The 21,630-nt window shown below is 40.3% G+C and overlaps 1 protein-coding gene across 14 annotated transcripts in view; it reads left to right on the forward strand.

The window, feature by feature from the left end:
- CHL1 (cell adhesion molecule L1 like) overlaps positions 1 to 21,630 on the forward strand; it is a 186,815-nt gene that overhangs the window by 114,199 nt on the left and 50,986 nt on the right. For 12 of the 14 annotated variants that reach the window (XR_009456100.1, XM_019499716.2, XM_014605288.3 and 9 more), the window contains 5 exons: positions 8,422 to 8,544; positions 10,532 to 10,702; positions 12,212 to 12,259; positions 14,278 to 14,398; positions 20,618 to 20,802. Coding sequence is in view for 13 of the 14 variants with exons in the window: in XM_019499716.2 (XP_019355261.1) it covers positions 8,422 to 8,544; positions 10,532 to 10,702; positions 12,212 to 12,259; positions 14,278 to 14,398; positions 20,618 to 20,802 (648 nt within the window). In the remaining variant the exon portion in view is untranslated. The remainder of the gene's footprint in view (positions 1 to 8,421; positions 8,545 to 10,531; positions 10,703 to 12,211; positions 12,260 to 14,277; positions 14,399 to 20,617; positions 20,803 to 21,630) is intronic. The other 2 variants (XM_014605296.3, XM_014605310.3) reach the window with 1 other exon arrangement.

Raw genomic sequence — 21,630 nt, forward strand, 5'->3', positions numbered from 1 at the left:
AGAGAAAATTACATTGGATTGAGTGGTCACAAGTTGATTCTATTTAAATTTAAATGGAAGATTAAACAGGAATAAGCCTGTAAGTAAGGTTTTCAATTTCAAAGGGTCAGACATAGAGAAATCAAAAAAAGCTGTATAGTGAATTCAATTGGACTGAAGAGCTCGAGTACTAAAATATGGAGAAGACTTGCAGTTTCTCTAAATCAAAGGTACACCAACTGTGAGGAAATTGTATCCTAACAAAAGAGGAAAAACTCAAAACAGGGGCCCCAAATGTAGCTGGATGCATAATCCCTTTTAAAAGTATATTAAGGCTAAGCAGAGAGCCTGCAAAGAATAGGGGAAAAAAAGGCCTGACCACTTTGTAGTAATAAAGTGGAAATTACCAAAAGTCAAACCGAGTTATACTTCGCAAATCGTACAAGGTTTCTTACCACAATAAAAAAAGAGAACATGGATAGCAAAAGTGGGGGCAGAGTACAGTAAGAATGGGATCAAACTGGGAGGGGATGATAACAAATGTTCCCTGGGGTTCTGTCCTGGGCCTGCTATGGCTATATATGTTCATGAATGAGTTGAAAGATGGAATTGAGTCCATACATATTGTATTTGAAGCTATGCTTGCTACAATTTACCTAAAATGGGTAGCAGATGTTTTTTGGAGGGCAAGAAAAGTATTTGGGATGACCTTGATGACTTTGGACAAAATGTCTGATGCGAATGCGATGATATTTAGTACTAGATAAAAAAATGAACAAGAAGTTGCTTAAATACAGAAGAGAGTATTACTGGCTCATCTGCAGAACTGCAGAAAAGGAATCTGGAGGATCTCGTGGATCACACGGTGGAAATTATAATAACCTTCTGGGATGTAATGACAGCAATGTCTTATGCAACTCATGGGAAAGGCTTCTGCCATGCTGTTCAGTATTAATGAGAGTTCACCCGCTTCCAGTTTCAGACCCTGCATTTTAAGAGCAATGGACACATTGGAAGAGTCCAGAGGAGAGCAATAAGAGTGCTTAGATGCCTAGACAACATAATGTGTGATGAGAGGCTGGAAGAGTTGGGATTATTGAGTCTAGAGAGAGAAGACTACAGGATGATTTGATAATAGTCTTCAAAAACAATGAGGGTTGATATAAAGAAGGTAGTGATGAACAGTTCTCTTGTGTTCATAGGTACAGGATGAGAAATAATGGTCTTATATTGCAAAAAGGATGATTTAAGTTAAATTAAAAGGTTTCCCACTTTGAGGGCAGTTAAGCACAGGAACAGATTACCTACGTTGTAAAATCTTATCACTGAAAGATCTGAAGCCAAGATTAAACAAACCCTTCTCTAGGACGCTTTAGACAGAAGTGATCCTGCTATGATCAGAGGACTGGACTAAAGAGATTCCTAAAGTACTTTCCAGCTCTACATCTGCCAAGTTTCAGTAGTGCTACACAACATTTTGATGTTTAAGTTGATCTGAACTAAATGTGTATGATGTGAATTAAAATTATCTAGCTACCAGTAGGTGGGACACACCAGCTGTCTGGAGTCACCTAGAGGTTTAAACAGGATGAGATGAAAAACAGGCAGTCAAAGCTTTAGGCAAAACCTAATTAATTTACTGTGGAGTCTGGCCAGGGCATGGAGATTTATACTCTAATGCAAAGTGCCTTTGGCCTTTTAATTTCCTAAGGAGTTCAGGACCACAGTTTTGTGTCTCAAGTAAAGAATAACACGTCCAACAAGTCTTCTGATACTACAGTGACCCATTGCTTCTACTTTCAAAAGAGACTCTTAAATATACAAAAATCAGAACACTTTGCTTAGTTGATGCTTGCCTTGGAGTTTTGAGCTTATAAATGAGACCAGAGATGTTATCTGACAGATCGTGTAGCTCTCATGATATGTGCTGGTCAGGATTTCCATCATCGCAATACAGGTGCGAGGGTGTGTACACCAGAGGTGAACTTCCATTTTCTTTATTGCATTGAACTTCATGGATTGTAGACTATGGAGGAGGGAGTACTGAAACTGTGATTCAAGTCCTGGAGCATTGTACGGTATTCTGCAGAGCTACTTCTGTTGAAACTGCAAGATTTCAAGTTGATCATCTCCCTGCTAGCTGGACTGGAGGCCAGAAGGGTTTTTAACAAATGTAATCTAACAAAAAAAAAGCATCTCTTTCCATCTACACAGCTTTCAGTTCTACACATAGTTAAAAATTGGGGGGTTGTTATGGAGGAGAAAAGGAGGAGCCAGTGAAAAGTTGAGAGTATTTTTGAGTACCTTTTTTTCTTTTTGCCTTGGAATTGCAGAGTGTTCCAATAGTTACAATTACTACATTCAATTGAAGGAGGCTGCAAATGTTGAGCTGTCAGTCTAGGAAGTGGTAATCAACCCACTAAGGGAGCTCACATAATGGGATTGATGAGATGACTCTGACTCTGGGGAAGCATCTATTTGTGCATGTCTTTGTCAGGTATCTGGTTGGTTGAGGTAAGACCATAATCATAATTTTCAGGTGAATGCCAAGCTTGAAAAGATACTAGACACATGGCAGGGTAGACCTAAGTAGCAAATTAACTTGGAGAGAGCAGAATTATGGGTTCTGCAAGCTGTGAGAGAAGGTCTGGTGCTAATTAATGTGCAAAGACCTCACAAGAAGAGGAAATAAGCTGAAGATACTTTATATGGGATACTTACTTAAATCCCATGCCTATCCACTGTATTTACCCAAATCCAAGATGACATAAAATTTAAGACAAGCCCCTGATAATTAGATCCTATATGTGAAATATTAAAAATTTCTTAAATTCTTCTTGGACTTGAGCAAATATGGTATTAAGCCGACTTCATCTTCATTTAATCTCATTTGTATATTTTTGCTACTATTTTTCCATCAACCTGTACATCATATGTTGTATAATAGTTTAGGATTAATGAACAGAAGTAGACTTAGTTCTTCTGAGGTAGTGACAACAACCCATAATTCTTGTACAACTCAGAGTTGCTTGTGCATAAAACCTTTGTAAATTAATCTTGAATTTTTCACTGCTACAGAAGAGACCACAATGAACAAACTCTACACAGCAGTAGACACTAGAACAGGGACTGGCACATGAAAGATCTCTGCATGCTTTCATGATAATGATGTGGAGGTTGGCAGGACTCTGCCAGCTGTGCTCAGGTTTAATGCAAGCACCTTGGCAAGCCACCACTCCAATAAAAGTTAGAAAAAAACAAAAAAGATCAACAGGTCACACTGGGTATTTTTCAGCATAAATTATGTTAACTCTGCTCTTATGCACTTCTATTTAGAGTATAATAGTAGAGGGTTTATAAGGAAAGCAAGGCTGCTGCAGACAAAGGGAACAAGACTACAAATTGCAAAGGGCCATTTACAACTTTGCTGGGTGGGCGGAGGGAGAGGGAACAGCAAGAAATTGGAGATGCTTTTTTTACCACGGCACCCTTGGGAATAACCAGGAACAACAGCCACACGCTGACAGACAGCAGCTTTAGGTTGGACATCAGGAGGAACTTCTTTATGATGAAGGGTGCCAGAATCTAGAATGGGTTTCCAAGGGAGGTGGTGCTCTCCCCTACCTTGGGGGTCTTTAAAAGGAGACTGGACGAGCACCTGGCTGGGTTCGTATGACCCCAGTGCTCTTTCCTGCCCAGGGCAGGGGGTCGGATTCGATGATCTATTGAGATCCCTTCCGACCCTAACAACTATGAAATGATGAAGATATTGCTTACATACCAGTAATTCCAAGAAATCAGTGGAAATGTCAGGAGAAAAGGTCCTTACTTTCCACTCAAGTAATGACAATACCATGCATTCTGCTGATAAGAAAAATGAAAACAGGAACTTAATGCATCTTAACCTGTGATGTAAGTTAAATATTTTGAGTTAACTATCTTGTCAGATAACATCTCTAAACAAAGTAAGAAGAAAATCCTGACAGCATGCAGATTTATTATATTGCCTGTGCAATAGAAACTAATCAGTAAGCAAGAATTCAGATATAACCCACTGTGATAGTGAGTTTATGGGGTCTATTCCTTGTAATGACTAAAATTAGCTAGTGCCAGAAAATTCCCATAACCTAATAATTCCAATATTTTATTTAATTAATCATGAGCCAGCATAGCTTCCTTGTTGACCTAACACAAGATGTGTGGTCAGTGTATTTAAGAAGTCTTGTCTAATACACTTAAAAGCATAGGGACATAAATTGACTGAGGAATTTTAGTGAGGTAGCTGGCATAACTCAGAGGGTACAAAAATGTGCATGCTATTGTCTGTAGTGACAAGATTTTAAAGATTTGTGGAGTTGATGAAAACTAAGGTATAATTAAATTGCTCTAAAAATCTTGATGAAAACATTGTCCCCATTTTACAGATGGGGAAAAAAGGGAAGTTAAGTGATGACTAGGTTTATACCAGGTTACACAGAATACTTCTTCTCCAAGGTTTTTTGACTCCTAATAAATCCATAGTTACCACTTTAACCACCTCTCAATGATTTATGGGGGTAAACACCCCTTGCCTTGGGAAAGGGTAGTGGATAGAAACTTCCCCAGAGTCAAAGAGAGTCATCTCATCAATCCCATAATATGAGCTCCCTCAGTGGGTTGATTACCACTTTTGAGACTGACAGTTCAACATTTGCAGCCTCCTTCAATTGAATGCAGCAATTGAAGATATTCCACAAATAAGCAGCGTCGCCCCACTGGTCTGTCAAAGGGCGTAATGAGAATTACAAATATAACTGCATGCTGCACCAGCCAGTACAGAAACCAGCATGCTGTCATGGATCTTGGGCTGTGTCCAGTTGGTTCTCAGGTGGGAAGAGGCCATAAGTCACTTTTATAATAATTCTTTGATATGCTAGCCAAACAGACTGATTGCTGGCATTAAGTAGAGCAAACTTAGGGCTGCAGATGGCCAAGGGAGTGCTGGGGATTGCCGTGGAATAGAGTTCTCCTGGTCTGTCGTCTTGGGGATCTGTTAGCTGTATATCACAGGAGGATTTGTCTACACACAAGGCATCATTCACTAGCCGGTGAAATTTGCTCCTATTTTGCACCAGTTTACTGTTGTAAACCAGTCACAGTGCACCAGAGATTCTCCCCAGTTATATGTTACTACAAAATCCTCTCTTCCTTCTAAATTACAGCTTCCCACACTGGCTTCAAACACAAAACTGGCTTCAGGGGACCCTTACAATTCTTTTTTTCTCCTTAAGTGGTATAAACCTACAAAGTCTATAAAGCTATACTGCGTAAAACTGCTGTACTCTCTTCATGGTAGAACAGAGAATAAACAGTGGGGGCTATGGATTTTCTGACAAACAATATGTTGGCTTAAAAAAATGGGAGGAGAGATCCCAAAAACCCTTTCTAAATTTCCCTTTCACCATGTCTCTTTATCAGAACACTTGAAAACATTCTGCTTTGCTCTTAAGTGTCCCCAGAAGTGTTTGGTCATTAAGTTGAGTTATCCTAATGATTTGAACAGACGTGACATGCTCAGTGCGTGATGCCAGAAATCTTTCACTTCCTTTGTCACCGTTGTTCAAAAGAAGAGAATCTGGGAAGAGGCCAATGCAGTATCTGAAGCATCCCAGAATTTAACAATTGCGTAATATTAGAAAATTCGAGATATTCCTTTGGCAGGAGCTAATCCTTGGCATATGGACTCTTTCCTCAGACAGCTCTGAGACGTGTGTGTCGCAGTGAGCTTTTGGAAAATGTATCCATAACAGGCTGCATCTGACAGTGTTTTACCTCTCACCGGGGCTATTTGCTAGATGTCACTGGATTTGCATGTCCCACAAGAGGGTTCTCCTGCTGGCATTTCAGCAGGTCACTCTCAGGGTCACTCAATAAGCTTTTTCTTTCCCCTGTGTCCTGAAAATGCGAGATGACATACAACTATGCAAGGCTCTCTGGTCGTGCTCATTTAAGCCTGTATATGGGGGAATGCATAAAGGATTGACATGACAGAGGTGCTGCAAAGGGATCAATGGATTTCAAATTTCACGGTGTCCACGTGCTGCATTGATAATTCCATGCAATATTCAAAACTTCCATCAAGCAGTACCTCTTGGATAGTGCTGAATACCAATTTCCGGCTTAACTTAATTATTATAGTTCCTGTGATCAGTCATAAATTAGTAGTGATTGATTCCAAAATATTGAAGGAGTAAAATGGATGAGTACTGCAAACAAATATTGCACAAGGATACACACAAATGGCAGATAAAGGGGAGCAGTGTCTAAGACTAATAATAGCTTCTCCTGCACAAAGTGGAGGACAGTTTCTCCTGCAGGCTGATGAAACAGATTGGGCCTCAGCAAGAGCATCACTGGGAAGCTGGCCTAAATTTCAACCTGATATGCTTGCCTGGGAGCTTGGCTCACGTACTGGAATGGTCACTGGACCTGGACAGCAAACAGTTTTTCCATCCTGCAAAAATGATCGTATTCTCCATTAAGAGGAAACTGTGGTCTTTAACTCACAAACAGACTGAGAAGGGGAGCTGCAACATGCCAGGTAGCTTGGTGCTAGAAACCTCATCAGGGATTCAGGGGTCTGATTATGGACCCGGGACTGGAACCTGGGTCTCCTACATCCTAGGAGAGCACCTTACAGCACCTTGGCCCCTGGCTATCCTGGTTCATGCCTCTCTCAAACTCACCTCTTGGAGTTTTCTCTCTCTTTTTTTAAAGCTCCGATTAGAAATGCCTATTCTGGGCCCAAGAAGCTGCTCCTGAGGAACATTTTATTGTGACTAGTTTCTTTCCATGAAAAGTTGCAGTCCTGGCAAAAATCAGCATTATTCCTTCCTATGTTGTTATGCTAGCCTCAGCCGTGGTCACAATCTGACCCTTAATATACAAATGCAAGGGTCTTAATGATAACCGAGTCCTATACTATTGGCCTTGTCTGCAGCATATCTCTATTGCACTGCATGAAAAGTTGCAGTCCTGGCGAAAATCAGCATTATTCCTTCCTATGTTGTTATGCTAGCCTCAGCCGTGGTCACAATCTGACCCTTAATATACAAATGCAAGGGTCTTAATGATAACCGAGTCATATACTATTGGCCTTGCCTGCAGCATATCTCTATTGCACTGAAGACTTCAGTGTGACTGTGCTGATTTATTGTAGCTGAGGATCTTACCCAATATCTGGTCTGCAGTCACACCCTTGCTTTGATATTGAACATTGTTCCAGCAGAACTCCACTGGAATTCACTCGACTAGCATTGCATACAAGTCATTAATCTTTACTGACTCACTTTGGTTCTTCATAGCCATGACTCTCTCATTCTTTTACCCTGGCATAATTATATATTGAACTGTCATAACTGAAACTTGTACCAGTTTGGACTTGCTTGGAATATAAGTAGGAGGTAGTGCCTGGGTTTGTTTGAAGAGGGGTTGCATTTCACAGATGCATTTGCATGTAGCAATTCCTAACTCCTGGCTTTTCTTTGTTCCTTTGGGTGTGTTTCCAGCTCCTGTTACTCATGGACATAATCCCAGCGCCTGCTTGTATGAGATTAAGAGCAACAGCCTATAATTTATTTGCCAGTGAAATCCTGTTTGAAGATAGGCTGGTGGCTTTTCCTGCCCCTTTCAGATCCTGTTGATATCAGTGAGAGTTTTCCCATTGACATCACTGGCTGTTCATTGGATCACATCCTAAATCATAATACCTGGTCCCCGAAGGCCAAATCCTGCAGTCTTTGTGCAGATGCATCAGATTATTTAGGCCTGAAAACTGAGTGTAGACTCAAGCTCCTGAAAAACGTAGACTCACTAGAACCAATCTGCAGCTGGTCTCAGCAAAACTTGTATATCTGAGGTGAAGGGGTAGGGACATATCTCCATTTCACCTAAAACTGGGGAATCAGACCAGCCCCTGGCACAAATGATAGCCTGGTTTATTTTGCATTGTTTCCCAATGGCTCCCTGGCAGCAATTATGCCAGTGATGTTCCCAGGCCACATTGCATTCCAGTCCTATCCTTTGTGGTCTTCAGCCAGAATTGGTGGGGGGCAGGGGTGAGTATGCTGAAATGAGTCGGTATAGTAAAAAAAAGTATGCTGATTTTTTTTTTATTTTTTTTTGTGCCAGACTTCCCTGACAGGCAGGTTCATAGCTCAGCATATCCAAGGTGGTAACCTGAGTTTTCTTTTTGAAGCTGTATTAATAATCAGAAAATAGAAAACCTTTTAAAAGATCTAAGGGTTTAAAACCTTTCATGAATACGTGTTATTCAGAGCAATTAATGCACAGACCACAAGGAACAGTATAAGTGCAAAGGTGCTATTAGGACAAATGGTGGACAAGGGGACATAGTTGCAAGAGGTAAAAAAAAAATGACAGATACTATTTGTTCTGCTACAGGTATACCAAAATTCCCCAAAGAGAAAATTGAGCCACTTGATGTCGAGTGTGGCGATTCTGTGGTTCTGCACTGTAATCCCCCCAAAGGAATTCCACCCTTGCATATCTATTGGATGAATATTGGTAAGTAAGATTTAATTATACACGATACATGTGGCCATTTTCTAAAATGCCTGCCTTGAAGATCAGTTTCATTAAAAATCCACAAAGGCTGGAAAAAATAGAAGAAACACAAGGCGCAGACACAAGTGACAATTTTTGCCCAATCGACCCCTCTACAACTGTGACCAAACAGATATGCACAGCTGCAATGCACTTTAAAGGGGCCTGCTCCCACAAAAATCTAAACCCTCAGGTGAAGATGCTTCAAAATAGTGTCTTCTGTACTGTAACTTGTGTCTGCACTGCCTCCCAGAATGGGAGGGTGAAAGGGAGTGGAGGGAGTTTGGACTGGGGGGCTCCAAGTCACTCATGCCACCCTCCAGTACTAGAATGAGCTCCCTTTCCCCCCTCCCATTCTGAAAACAGCACCTAGGGGGACGAAGGAAGGACCATTGCTAGGGGAAATCGGCTGCTAGATTTGCTCCCCCCTGGAACCAACAATGAACTTCTGTTTGGTCCGGGGAATCGTTGTAATTCAGAACGCATCCTGCAAAGCATTTTGAGTTACAGAGGAGAGCTGCATTTCTGTCTGCACCCATAAGCATTCAGAAAAGCAGTGACATACCGTGGGTCTCCGGTGCCCGGGGGCCAGTGCTTGCATTTGTTTGCATTTCCTCCCACCCCCTGTCCTTCTTGTAGTAATACATTCAGTCACGTCACAAGATAAGAGCTCTGAGTCTGGCTGACGCTCCCTCCAAGTCCAGGGGCCATGACTCACCCCCCCAAAAAACATCGGTCTGCAACTGGATTTGGCTGTCATCGTTGATAGCTCAAAGAAAGCTTCTTCCTGGTGCACCACAGGAAACTAAAACTTAAGGAAAATGGTGGAGCATGAAATCAAGATTCTACTGAAGCCAGAGGCAAAATTTCTACAAGGGATTAATGAATGAAATAAAAGCAAAAACTGAAATATTATGATGTGATCCTCTAATTTGTGACATGGCTTCAACTGGAATCTAGTGTTTCAGTTTTGGCCTTCCTGTCTTAGAAGATAGATGAAGTTCAGAGATAGGTGATAATAAGAGCTAGAAACATGGGTAACTACTTGTAACACCAGACAACAAAGATGAAGAGGTGCTGCTTTTCAACCTTTCTACAACACAGGCAATAAAATTGAAGGCCAAACAAATTTTAAAATCAATTTAAGATACATTTATTTTTACATAAAGTATGAAGTCTGAGAGCTCAAAAGGATTTTAAAGAGGATAATAAAAATACTGCAGCCACAGTAAAGAGGATGTCAGTGATATAAACCTTCTTACATCAGGATAGGACAGTTAACAAAATTAGGAAGAGCTTTCCATTTTTGTTAGGTTATTGGCTTTTTTAAGGATATGGTTACCATCCTGTCTGAGTGTCTAAGGTAAAATTGTCACCCATGAAAGCCAATGACAAACTCCTGTTAATGTCAATGGGGCAAAGGTCCCAGACTGATCTGATCTTTTATAGTAATTGCCATACTCCTGACATAAAAAATTAATACTCTCTTACCGTTGTCTCATTTAACAATAAACCAACACAACCACTACATTATGTACTGGTTCTTTTATATTATGTGTCATTAAAAAGAATCATAGGTTTGATTTTTTTTTTCCTCACCAAAAACCTACAAATCGTCTTGTCAGTGGCACTGTTGCAGGCCGATGTTACAAGGAATTTTTACTGCATTATACCCCAACGATCACATCATTAAGATACAGGAAGCAAACTGTACAGTGAATCCTGCTTTTCTGCACAATGTTTACATGAATTCTTTCTCCAGATCAAACAAGCAGCCCCGGGTAATGTGGCCCTATGATGTGACTAAAGGCTACAGCAATTTAGCTTGGCCAGGAACTTTGTGCTCACTAGTTGCGCTGGCCATTCTGCTTCTTCTGGAAGTATAAATCCTCCTATTAGGGGCATGGCTGGGTATCATTACCATATCATAATTATTTTTTCTTCCTAGATTTGCAGCACATTCCACAAGATGCAAGGGTCTCCATGAGCCTTAAGGGGGATCTCTACTTTGCAAATGTAGAAGAAAATGACAGTCGAAGCGATTATTGTTGCTTTGCAGCGTTTCCAAGACTGAGGACAATTGTCCAGAAAATGCCAATGACGCTGCGGGTAACACGTTGTAAGTCCGTGGGATGGGATCCCCCCTCCTCCCCTGTTTAACTCCCCAGTTGTCACTAAAGGCAGATGCATGCCATGTGTCTCTAATCTGATTCTCTCTGAAGAAAATGCATGTTAATATGTTTGTTCCTGCATTATTAACCTTACTCTAAGGGGTAGGTCCAACTGATAAAAGCTTCTGCAGCTGTTGGGTTTCAAAAGCGTTGCTGTCCTCCCTCCTGTTCTTCATCACTATGAAAGCTAATCACGATGCATCAGGGAAATCAACTCCTTTCACAAGTGCATCATTAGGCATTTCATACCGCCTCCTCCCCCTTGAGCCCAAGCACTGGCTTTGCCTGGATATGACAATCAGGGTTTGGAGAATGGCATTAGGGACCTCCGGTTAGTGTGATTGGAGTATATCCCAAGCGTCCCATTAGAGAGAGAGGCTCTCACTTGGCTGACCGGATGTCAGAAAACTTGAAAGGAGTTACAGCCTGTAGTTCTTGGTTTGTACCTGAAAAAGCCTACCCCAGAGCTCAGCCATGGAGAGCCGTTTGCCTCCACTTTTGAGTAAGTCTTCAAGGAAAAGAAGAAACGAATCAGACGCCTGAGCTTCTGAGCTCACAAATGACTTGCCATACTTGAATCTCATTCAGGCACAACAACGTTAAGGATTTGTTACTTGTAGCAGTATTTCACGTTGGCCGTGCTGGCTGTGTCACATTCTTCTGACTTTTTGGGCCTACTTTATCCATACAAGTAAAGGATATTTTCTTCCGAACTTTAAAGCATTAATATGCGGAAGAGGGGGTTGTTTTGACAAAAGTATTTATGAATCCAGCATCAATTCTTCATTTTAATGCTTGTTTAAACTTTTTTTTTTTTTTTTTTTTTTTTTTTAGTGTATTAATTACGAAGAAAGAAATATCAGAATTAGATACTAAACTCCATGAATTTCTCAGTGTGCCCGGTCACAAAGCTCAGATTAGAGCATTAGTGTAAGGTCTGATCATATATACGGTTCTGAATACCCAAGCTAGTGAGATCTTTAAGCCTGCATACACTCTGCTTGAAACCAATAGACCTATGCATGTTCTTAAAGCGAAGCTCCTGTTTAAGTACTTTGCTGAATCAAGAGCAGACTGCTCGACTCTGTGCAGCAACAAGCCCTTAGCAAGCCACTGCATCGAAAAGAAGAAGACAGGTGGATAGCCAGCAAGAAAAGGGGACAGCGTTTTAATGGGACAGGGTTATAATGGAGGCCTCTGGTCTGTTAACTCTGCTTGAATTGCTATTTAAGGAACATCTGCCTGAATATTGTATCTTTTAAATGTTTCATTATATGTACAGAAATTCTCATTCGCAGTCTATTATTTTGGCTGTTTTCTGTAAGCTGTCATTGACAGGTCTTTTAAGGAAGAACTGTATCCATTTTTTCCCGATTGTTTTGTTTGTTTTGTTGCTTCTTTTTGACGCCGTATAAACACTTATGTTTGCATTTGGTTTTCATTTTTGTTTATTTCAGTTAAGCACACTAATGACTCAGGCTCCCCTAATGCTGCTGTTACTAAGGGTGAGTTGAATGTACTTGCTTGTTAGTTAGTCTTTGAATTGCAGCAATAATATTCGAGATGGGTAATCTGAGGCTTCATTAACATGAAACATCCCATTAGCTGAGATGAAATACTGGCTACTGCTCAGAGAAAACTTCAGATGGTTATCCCAGACATAAGCAATATATAGAACAGTACATATTCAGGCTTTTGCCTCTCTTGACTGAGGTGTGAAGTATTTCCTTATCACTACAACAACTCTATTATCCTGTGTAATAGAAGAAAGACAAGTGGCCCGGACTGATACAAATTATTTTTCCAAACTGGCAGTTTTCCTGATCAAAGAAGTGATTTCAAAAGTAGTTGAAAGCCACAGAGCCATGAAGAAGCTTTGCTGACTGGTAAATGTTGGAATATTCTGCTGATGTTTAACGCACAAGGGCTGTAGCGCATAACTAAAACAAATATCCTGTTTCTCACCAGAGTCTTTAATCATCCCTAAATACTGTTAGCATGGGAAATATTTAAAAATTATGGCCATGTTTTCCAAAAGTAACAATTAATTTTGACTGCCTCAGGTTTTTGTAATATCCAGCTTGAAATCCTGATTTTTCAGAGAGTAAGTATTCAACAGCATTTGAAAATCGGATGGCTTTCACATGCCTTGAGATGGACATCCAAAATGACTAGCCAATTCTAAAAATCTTGGCCTTGGAAGCTTGCATTTGCACATGCACTCGGTGGTAGATAGAAATATAAAGAAATAGACATTTTCAAGGAACGGGAAAAAAATGAAGAAAAATGGTTTGAAATGATTTTTTTTACTAAGTTATCAGGAAACCACTTTTCTTGAAGAACCAGTGAACATTGGAATAACATATTCATTATTAATGATTATTGAATAGTCATTAACACTATGAATTGTTACAATGATGTTGTAAAAGAACATATTGATTTTTTTGTAGGTCAAGTAAATGATCACCTGAAACAATTTTTTTTTTTTTTACACAATAGAGTTTTATTAACAGTTAAACAGTGTCTTTCTTCCAAAGAGTATCACAAAATACATTCCTCAGTTACTGTATTTTTTACAATTGTAAAGAGAGGATGAATTCTGAGGTGTATGTTTTCAGCTGAGCTTGGAAGGAAGATGGAGATTCAATGAAGAAGGAAGACAGTAGACTAATGCAGGTAGCAAGAACATTAATGGGCAAGATTCATGTACCAAATTGCCCTTGTGTCTGAGACAAGAGTGGGGGAAGAGGAAATGGAAAGGGGAAAATACTAGAGAAGCAGGTGGAATTGCCTGGCAATCAAGACAGAGGGAAGCTGGAATGAATCATGGAGAGTTTTCAAGGCATGGCAGGAAATTTTGGATGGGATATTGATAGGCAGTCAAGAAGGGAATGAGTTCATGTTCTTAGGTCATGTGAAGTGGGAAAGTAATTTTTCTTCAGACTGTTGCTCAAAAAGACAAGAATTTAGGTTATGATTGAAAAACATACAAGGGATTTCAACAGAGTCGGAACAGTGCAGCTTACCTTCACCCCCGCATCATCTGGGAGTCACGCGCTGCAACGTGCAACATCTGCAATTAGGATTTCATGTACCAGCCCAACTTGTTTGCATCTGCGCATGTTTGCCTAATCAAGGCACCCGCAACATCAACTGGAGATAGGAGCTGTTTCTATAGCATGGCTTCATTCCAGCTATTTCTCAAAGACTGACTTAAACTGGAATTACTCTTGTGATAAAGTTATGCATATGCTTAAGCTTAGGAAGCAAGGGGGTTCTAATATTTTTGCATTTACTTTCGTTACTGTAGTTGTGCTCTGAATATAAGCAGATAATATAACTGGGTAGACCTCTTAACAAAGCATCTTAGTATAAAATCTAAGAAAATACTAAATATATACTCCAACCATCTTCCGACAGCAACAGCATTTGTGCCACAGGGTAAAGGTGACTAGGAAAATTCAGGGGTGTGTAGAAACCTTTTTATTGAGAAGTCTGAATCTTCTCTTTTCTCCTTTTTTAGCAAACTTTATTAAGGAACGAAAACCCAAACTGCTGATACCACCTGAATCTTCCGGCATTAGCTCGTCAGTCACTGTCATCAAAGGGGGGGTCCTGCTACTTGAATGCATCGCTGAAGGGCTGTGAGTATTGCTTGTGCTTAATAGTCTTCTGGAGTGAATTGGGAGAAAAAGAAGCAGCAACGCTATATTACCTTCAACCGATGCATGTTTTTATATCAATTTTTTGCTTTGGGTTCTCTTTAAAGAAAGTTACACTTCTTATAATGTAGCACAGAGCTAGAATGGAAAACTCAGAAGGTGATTATTAATGTTTAAGTTTTAGGACCATATATTTGGGAAAAAAAACCATTTACCATGAGAATTTAGATACCATCTTTATTATTCTAGACTAAGCTTATCTTCAGATGCTTCAATATGATGACCACCGACAGTTATGCTGCATTTAAACACATTATGAATTGAATAACATCACATTTTACTTGCAAGGTTTGGCAGTTTTTCTGTTTTTCTTTCCTATTTGAGCCAGTTCAGATTTTACCTCTCTGTTTCTTATGGAAAACGTTTGGTAATTTAATTAAGTTTCATGTTCTCAGAACACCTTCCTTAATACCACTGTAGTAGATAATATTTCTACTGTGATGCTCTACTAGATCTAACCAAACCAAGGGGTTTTGGTTAGATCCAGAATGAAGACAACATCTTCTCTGCAAAATTTGTCTAGCGAGTACCTTCTCTTTATTCTCAATGGCATAGAACAGAAGCAGTATAGAAGAGGGAAGATTAACTAGATACTAGTTTAAGTGCAGCTCTCATCGTGGTGTGATGGTTGCTTGTGAAGGTCTCTAAACCCTACTTCTGCTCCAGGGCAGGAGTAGCCACACAGCAGTGCTATCAACAGTACAGGGTCAAGTTCATCTATGCTCCCCATCCTGATTATCACTTTATCTTGTGGCTAGCATGCAATATTCTGCCCTAAAAGCATTGCCACTGGAAAAAAGTTCAAAATCCTGCAGCCACTGAACCTAGAAGGAAAAAGTATTTGCTTCCTCTGGTTTATACGTGACAATATTTGTTGAACAGGGTTTTAAATCATGCTGTTTTCCACCTGTAGTGTCAGACTCTGTATTGCTGTTTGTTGACCAGCTAGTAGAGAGATCATCCATATTAGAGTGCATACAATTATTACCCACTACAAACCTCAAAGTCAGGATGATTATTTTTCTGAACAGACATGTTCGGGGCACCTTGTTTGTCCATGCTGAATTGATAGGTAGGGACCTACATAAATCGTGGCTTTGCCATTTTCACAGAAACTGAGAAAAATGCGGGGTTCTGCGATCACCATGAAAAATGGCATTTCTCGTGATTTTGTGCAGAATCACTCTTAAAAATATAAGAGTTTACTGGAATGCAAAGAAAGCACGGCAATCCCTGACGCCATAGAGCACATAGTTTGAGAGAGAGCTACTGAGAAGCTGAGCTAGAGATCTAGACTCAGCGAAGGCGCCAGTCAGGAAAGCGAAAAGGGTTTCAGTGCCATCTTTTAAGAAGCCGGATGCAGTGCTGCAGACTGGAGATCATGAGTGAAAAGAAATAAAAAAAAACTAAATATTTTTCAGCCCAGGATCCTGTAAGGCAGCTCCCTATAGGAATCTTGCATGCAGACGGTGGTAAATTGTTACGTTCATCATGCAACGTAACTGGATGTGTCAAGAAAAAACAGCATTGATCCGCATTTGGAGTCCGAATTGTGTATAAAGTGACAGGATTCTGCAGAGGCTGAAGGTCAGAGTAAGAAACAAGTGACTATGTCCTCAGTCTTTAAACGAACCGCTGAAAGAAGTCTGACAAGAAGAGAGGCTACATTTGCACTAGTGGAGGCATTAATGGCTGCCAACATACCTCTGGAGAAAATCGATAAATTAAGGGACTACCTGAACAAATACGTCCCAAACGCTGGCAGTTTCCCGTGTGCATACAAGCTTCACCAAGATTATCTACCAGGAGTAATTGCTTCGCATGTTCAGTCTACAAGATCTGCGCTGGCAGGATATGAGTCGATCTCGATTGCAGCAGACAAAGGAACAGGTGCCCAAGATAACTATGTTCTGAACATTTTATTTGTACCTGGGAGCTGGAAAGACTGCAACCTGCCTCTTCCTCCAACAGAGCCAGTTCACGTCACATCTGTCAATTTTTCTACCATGGCACAAGCTGTAGTGAAGGCCACAGTGAACTACAGCTTAGAATGTGACAAGATTGCAGCATTTTTACCTGATAATGCCATGTATATGTGCAAAGCTTGCTCTAATGTGCCCCATGGAAAGATGCCCAGTACAGTTCATGTTACCTGCAATGCACACGTCCTTTCTTTAGTAAGTGACATCTGGCGCATATATTCTCCTGATGTTGATAGTCTGGTTTCCTTTTTTTAAAAAATATTCAAATATTGTCCAGGCTGTAAGGTTCAATACAGAGAATGCATTGCCAATCAAAGTTGGGACCTACATGTAACTGCATCACTTAGAATCATAGACTCATAGAAAATGAGGGTTGGAAGGGACCTCAGGATCATCTAGTCCAACCCCCTGTTCAAAGCAGAACCATTCCCAACCACATCATCCCAGCCAAGGCTTTGTCTAGCAAGGTCTTAAAAACCTCCAAGGATGGAGTTTCTACAACATCTCTGGATGACCTGTTTCAGTACTTTACTACCCTCCTAGTGAGAAAGTTATCTGATATCTAACTGCAACTTCCTTTGCTGCAACTAGAAACCATTGCTCCTTGTTCTGTTATCTGAACAGCCCAGCTCCATCCTCTTTGTAACCCTGCTTCAGGTACTTGAAGGCTGCTATTAAATCTCCTCTCTTTCTTCTCTTCTCTAAACTAAATAAGGCCATTTCCTTCAGCCTCTCCCTGTAAGTGATGTGCCACAGCCCCCTAAACATTTTTGTTACCCTCTGCTGGACTTTCTCCAATTTGTCCACATCCTTTCTATAGTGCAGGGCTCAAAACTGAACACAGTACTCCAGATGTGGCCTCACCAGTGCTGAATAGAGAGGAATAATTACTTCCCTTAACCAGCTGGCAATGCTCCTACTAATTCAGTCCAGTATGCCATTAGCCTTCTTGACAACAAAAGCACACTGTTGACTCCTATTCAGCTTCTTGTCCACTGTCACCACCAGGTCCTTTTCTCCAAAGCTGCTGCCCAGCCAGTCACGCCCAGCCTGCACCAGTGCATGGGATTGCTCTGTCCTAAGTGCAGGACTTTGCACTTGTCCTTGTTGAACCTCATGAACTTTCTTTTGTTTCAATCCTCCAATTTGCCTAGGTCACTCTAAATCCTAGCCCTACCCTCCAGCATATTTACTACTCCCTCCAGTTTGGTGTCATATGTAAACTTGTTGAGAGTGCACTCTATGCCGTCTTCCAGGTCGTTGATGAAGATATTGAACAAAACTGAAACACTTCCAGCAGAGCTAATGGTTACAAGGTGGAATTCATGGTTTAACACACTTTGTTATCACACAAAGAATATGCAGTACTACCAGCAGCTTGTGTGCGAGGAGCTTGAAATCATGCCTGGCACACAGGGCACGCTTATACTGTACAATCTCTCTTAAGACAGAGTGACATTGAAGATCAAGTGAAGTTTGCAGCTAAAAATGCAATAGGGTTCCTGGAGCTTCTAACCTGGTTTGAATGTCATCAGGCATTGATCCACCAAGCACACGATGGATTTGATAAGTTGGGTCACGGCAACTTTTAAACTGTCGGTGTGAAAACCAGCAGAGACAAGAGCCATTGCAGGTCATAGCTGCGAAGTTGAATCAGTACTACAAGTATGATCAGTCATTACCACCTTGGTTTAAGTTATTAGCTGCCTCCTTTTTATAGTTCTGTTCACATTTTTTACCCCAGTCAGGTGCCTTTTCTGAGTTTTGATCCTCAGCAACTAAAATCAATCCCTAGATAGCAGAGAGAGCATGACAACGAATGTGCTGCTTGCATGGACTTTGTCAGAGTGTCAGATGCCTTTGACTGTGACTACGTTTTGGGAGTCTGTTTCTGATCGGTTTCCACATCTTCACAACTTGGCAAAATCCTGCCCTACCATCCCAACCAATTCGGTGGATGCAGAAAGTGTAATCTCAGTGTATGGCCATGTGTTCATACCACAGAGACAGAAGAGGTCAACTGCAACTGCTGGTGGATGCTGAATGCTATCATTTAACAACTAACATGAATTGTTTCTATTAAGGTTAGCATTGTTTATTATTGTTAAACTTTTTGTCAAACACATAATAAATAATGATGATATTAGTTACAATTTATATTGTATAAATTTATATTCACAATATATTTCAATTTAGATTTAAATTCAGTACTTAGAGTTATAATAATGTGGCCATTTATTTGATATGTTCATGAACTTTGCTATTTAATTGTGCCGCAGTTTTTGCCTCTCGGCCAATCAGTGGCAAAGGGGAGCTCGCTGCACAGGCCATGTAATAGGCTCCACGTGTCACAAGTGGCCCATGAAAATCCTTTTGTCTTGCTGCAATTTAGGTAGGCCCCTACTGATAGGGCATCAGTCACTTTTGAATTGGCAAGATTGTGTCTCTGCAGTTGGTTGCCATTTTTGTAAAGCAAGTGAATGACTTCTCTGTTGGATTCATGCCAAGTAACCATAATGGATTCTTATTCTTATTCTCTTTTGCAATACATCTTGTTTAAATGGGCAAATATGCCTGTGAGCCATAAAAATCCAGTAGATTTATTTTTATATAAAAGTGTACATTTTTAGGTTCGGGAAAGCAAGGAAATTATGACATGCCTGAAGCAAGAATAAATAAGGATTTATTCTTTATATTTCCCTGTAGGACTTTTCTAATGAGCTATAATTAGAGCAGGTAAAAAAATAGGAGTAGTAAATTTAATGAAACAAATCAAATTCACATTTTCAATTAATTTTACCATGATATTTTTCAGTTTCATTTTCCAATAAAGCATTCAAATGAATTTTTTTCAAGGGGGGAAAAAAGCCCTGTTTTGCAGGGTAAAAAAAGTACTTATGCTCCTTTTATTTTGCATTTTTTTATACTAAAAAGAAGTGGAAGTTGGATTTAAAAGAGAGACAGAGAGAAAGAGAGTACTTTCACTCACCAAAACCCCCCATATATTAGTAATAATTTTAAATCAAAAGAAACATCCAATGGATTTGAGGAAAAGAATATTTTTTATTAATTTAATCAGCTCCAATTCTATTCTTACCATACTTCCATTTTATGAAACGGTTCAATGTACCCAGTCTACTTCTTTGTAAAAATGTAGGTCAATCACCTAAGACTCAGGACAGTCAAAAAAAACTAAAGCAACTAAGACCATCCTCACATTATCTTTTTGTGAACAATTTTACCCATCTCTAAACTATTTAAAGCAGTCTTCCTGGTATGTCACAAAGATCTAAACTGGTCTCAGCAGCATTAATGAAATGCAAGGAGTTTAAGTGTGTCATTGCTTCTGTACAATATCAGCAAAGGGAAGTCTTACAGGCAATATGACACTGTCATGGTGATGTATGCTGCTTATAGAAAACCATAATTTCTTGGTACCTGGGGCTTTGAGTAACTCATGCCTGGGCATTTTGCCATCTTAACAGATGGACATGAGAGTAAGCAGATATGACGCTGTGTATGTGCATCATGTCTGGTGCTGGGGTCAGGGAACCCAGCTGGGACTGTTCAGACAACAGTCTGTCCTGAGTTTGTGTGTCTCTGGTTCCAAGTAGACCGTTAACTTACTAATATCATAAAGTACGTTTTTCAGGCATATCCAGCATATGATTAGGAATTGGTCTGATCAGGCAGGGCTCTGGGCAAAGTCATTTTAATGAAGCCATTTCCCTTTGACTGTCTGCAAGGGTCCTTATGGAATAGGACAAACAAGCTTCATTCCCTCTGCTACGGTTCATGCCAATATGTTTACAAGGTATGCAAACGTGTGTCATGACCTCCTGTTGGCAGTGGAGGATTCATTGAACATGGGTTCCTTTTAACCAAGAGGCAGTACAAGCCATGAACAATATAAAAGCTCCAGGCTGGGTGTTTGAATGGGGAAAATGTGCAAGCTGTGCACACCAAGGGGCATGTGGGGGAATTCTGCAAACGCGTTCTCACAAAGGGGCTGCATAAACGCTCATTATTTCTTATGCTGACCATGGAGGGTTAAGATACAGCTTCAGCCATCCCCACTCTCCCACACACATCAGACTAAAAAAACCCACCCTAAACTAAAATAACCCCTCCGCATCCTTTTTCTTTCTTCTCCCAATAGCCCAACTCCTCTTCTAACCTGGAACAGAGTTGGTAGAGAGATGCCCGAGGACAAAGCAGCGACAGAAAATTACGGAAAGGTTTTGAAGATAGGAGAAGTGTCCGCAGCCGATGAAGGAACTTACCTGTGCACGGCAAGCAATTCTGTGGGGAAAGTGAAACATGAGTTCCATGTCCATGTGGAAGGTGCTCCATATATTTTTAAGTAGTTTTATATGTTGAACCAAATGGGCAGTCGCGAGGTAACAAGTTAGAATCGCAGCTGGTATAAAGTTGTCTCATTGCATTTGAGTTGGTGGTACTGCATTAATTAATACAGCTGAGGAATGGGCCTCAGCTCGCAAGAAGTTTGTTCCACGTCGCATGAAAATGAATGAAAACTGATGTTTTCTTCAACCGTTAATATCTGGGTTTCCCATGCTATACTATTAATAAATTCAAATATATGGCTATAACTATTAAGATCTGTTTTAGTCGAAACATAGATCCTATCACCTGTGTTATATTGGATGTCAGGTTAGATGATGTAATTGCATCATCAGGCCATAACATCTATAAAACTTGAGTTGGTTTGTTTTTTAAATTGATGTGAAATAGGGTAGCTTCGGACCAGATCTAGACACCATTTAAGCAGGCTTCTCTCACTCCATTGAATAAATTGCAAAAACAATCTCTGTATTTAGAGAGAGAATTTGAAGGCATCTTACAAAAACAGGATAAATTAAGACTAACAGATTATAAGGCTTCACAGAAACATTGTTACTGATGGTTAGTCTCCCTCATATTAATCACATTTATCACCAATTAAGAAGTGTGAATAATTTCATATTCTTTCCTTCTGGCCTGACACTTGCCTCATTTCCCTCCAGTTTGCTCAAAATGGCTCTGCCAGAAAATTATCTGTATTTCCTACCACTGTAACTCCTCAGTCGTTTCTTTGACTCCTTCCACATCACGCTTAATACTCCTCAGCCTCAGGACTCTGCTTCTGCTTATATCTCCTGCCATAACTAC

Source organism: Alligator mississippiensis, chromosome 12 (assembly GCF_030867095.1).
Source record: "Alligator mississippiensis isolate rAllMis1 chromosome 12, rAllMis1, whole genome shotgun sequence".
NCBI lineage: Eukaryota > Metazoa > Chordata > Crocodylia > Alligatoridae > Alligator > Alligator mississippiensis.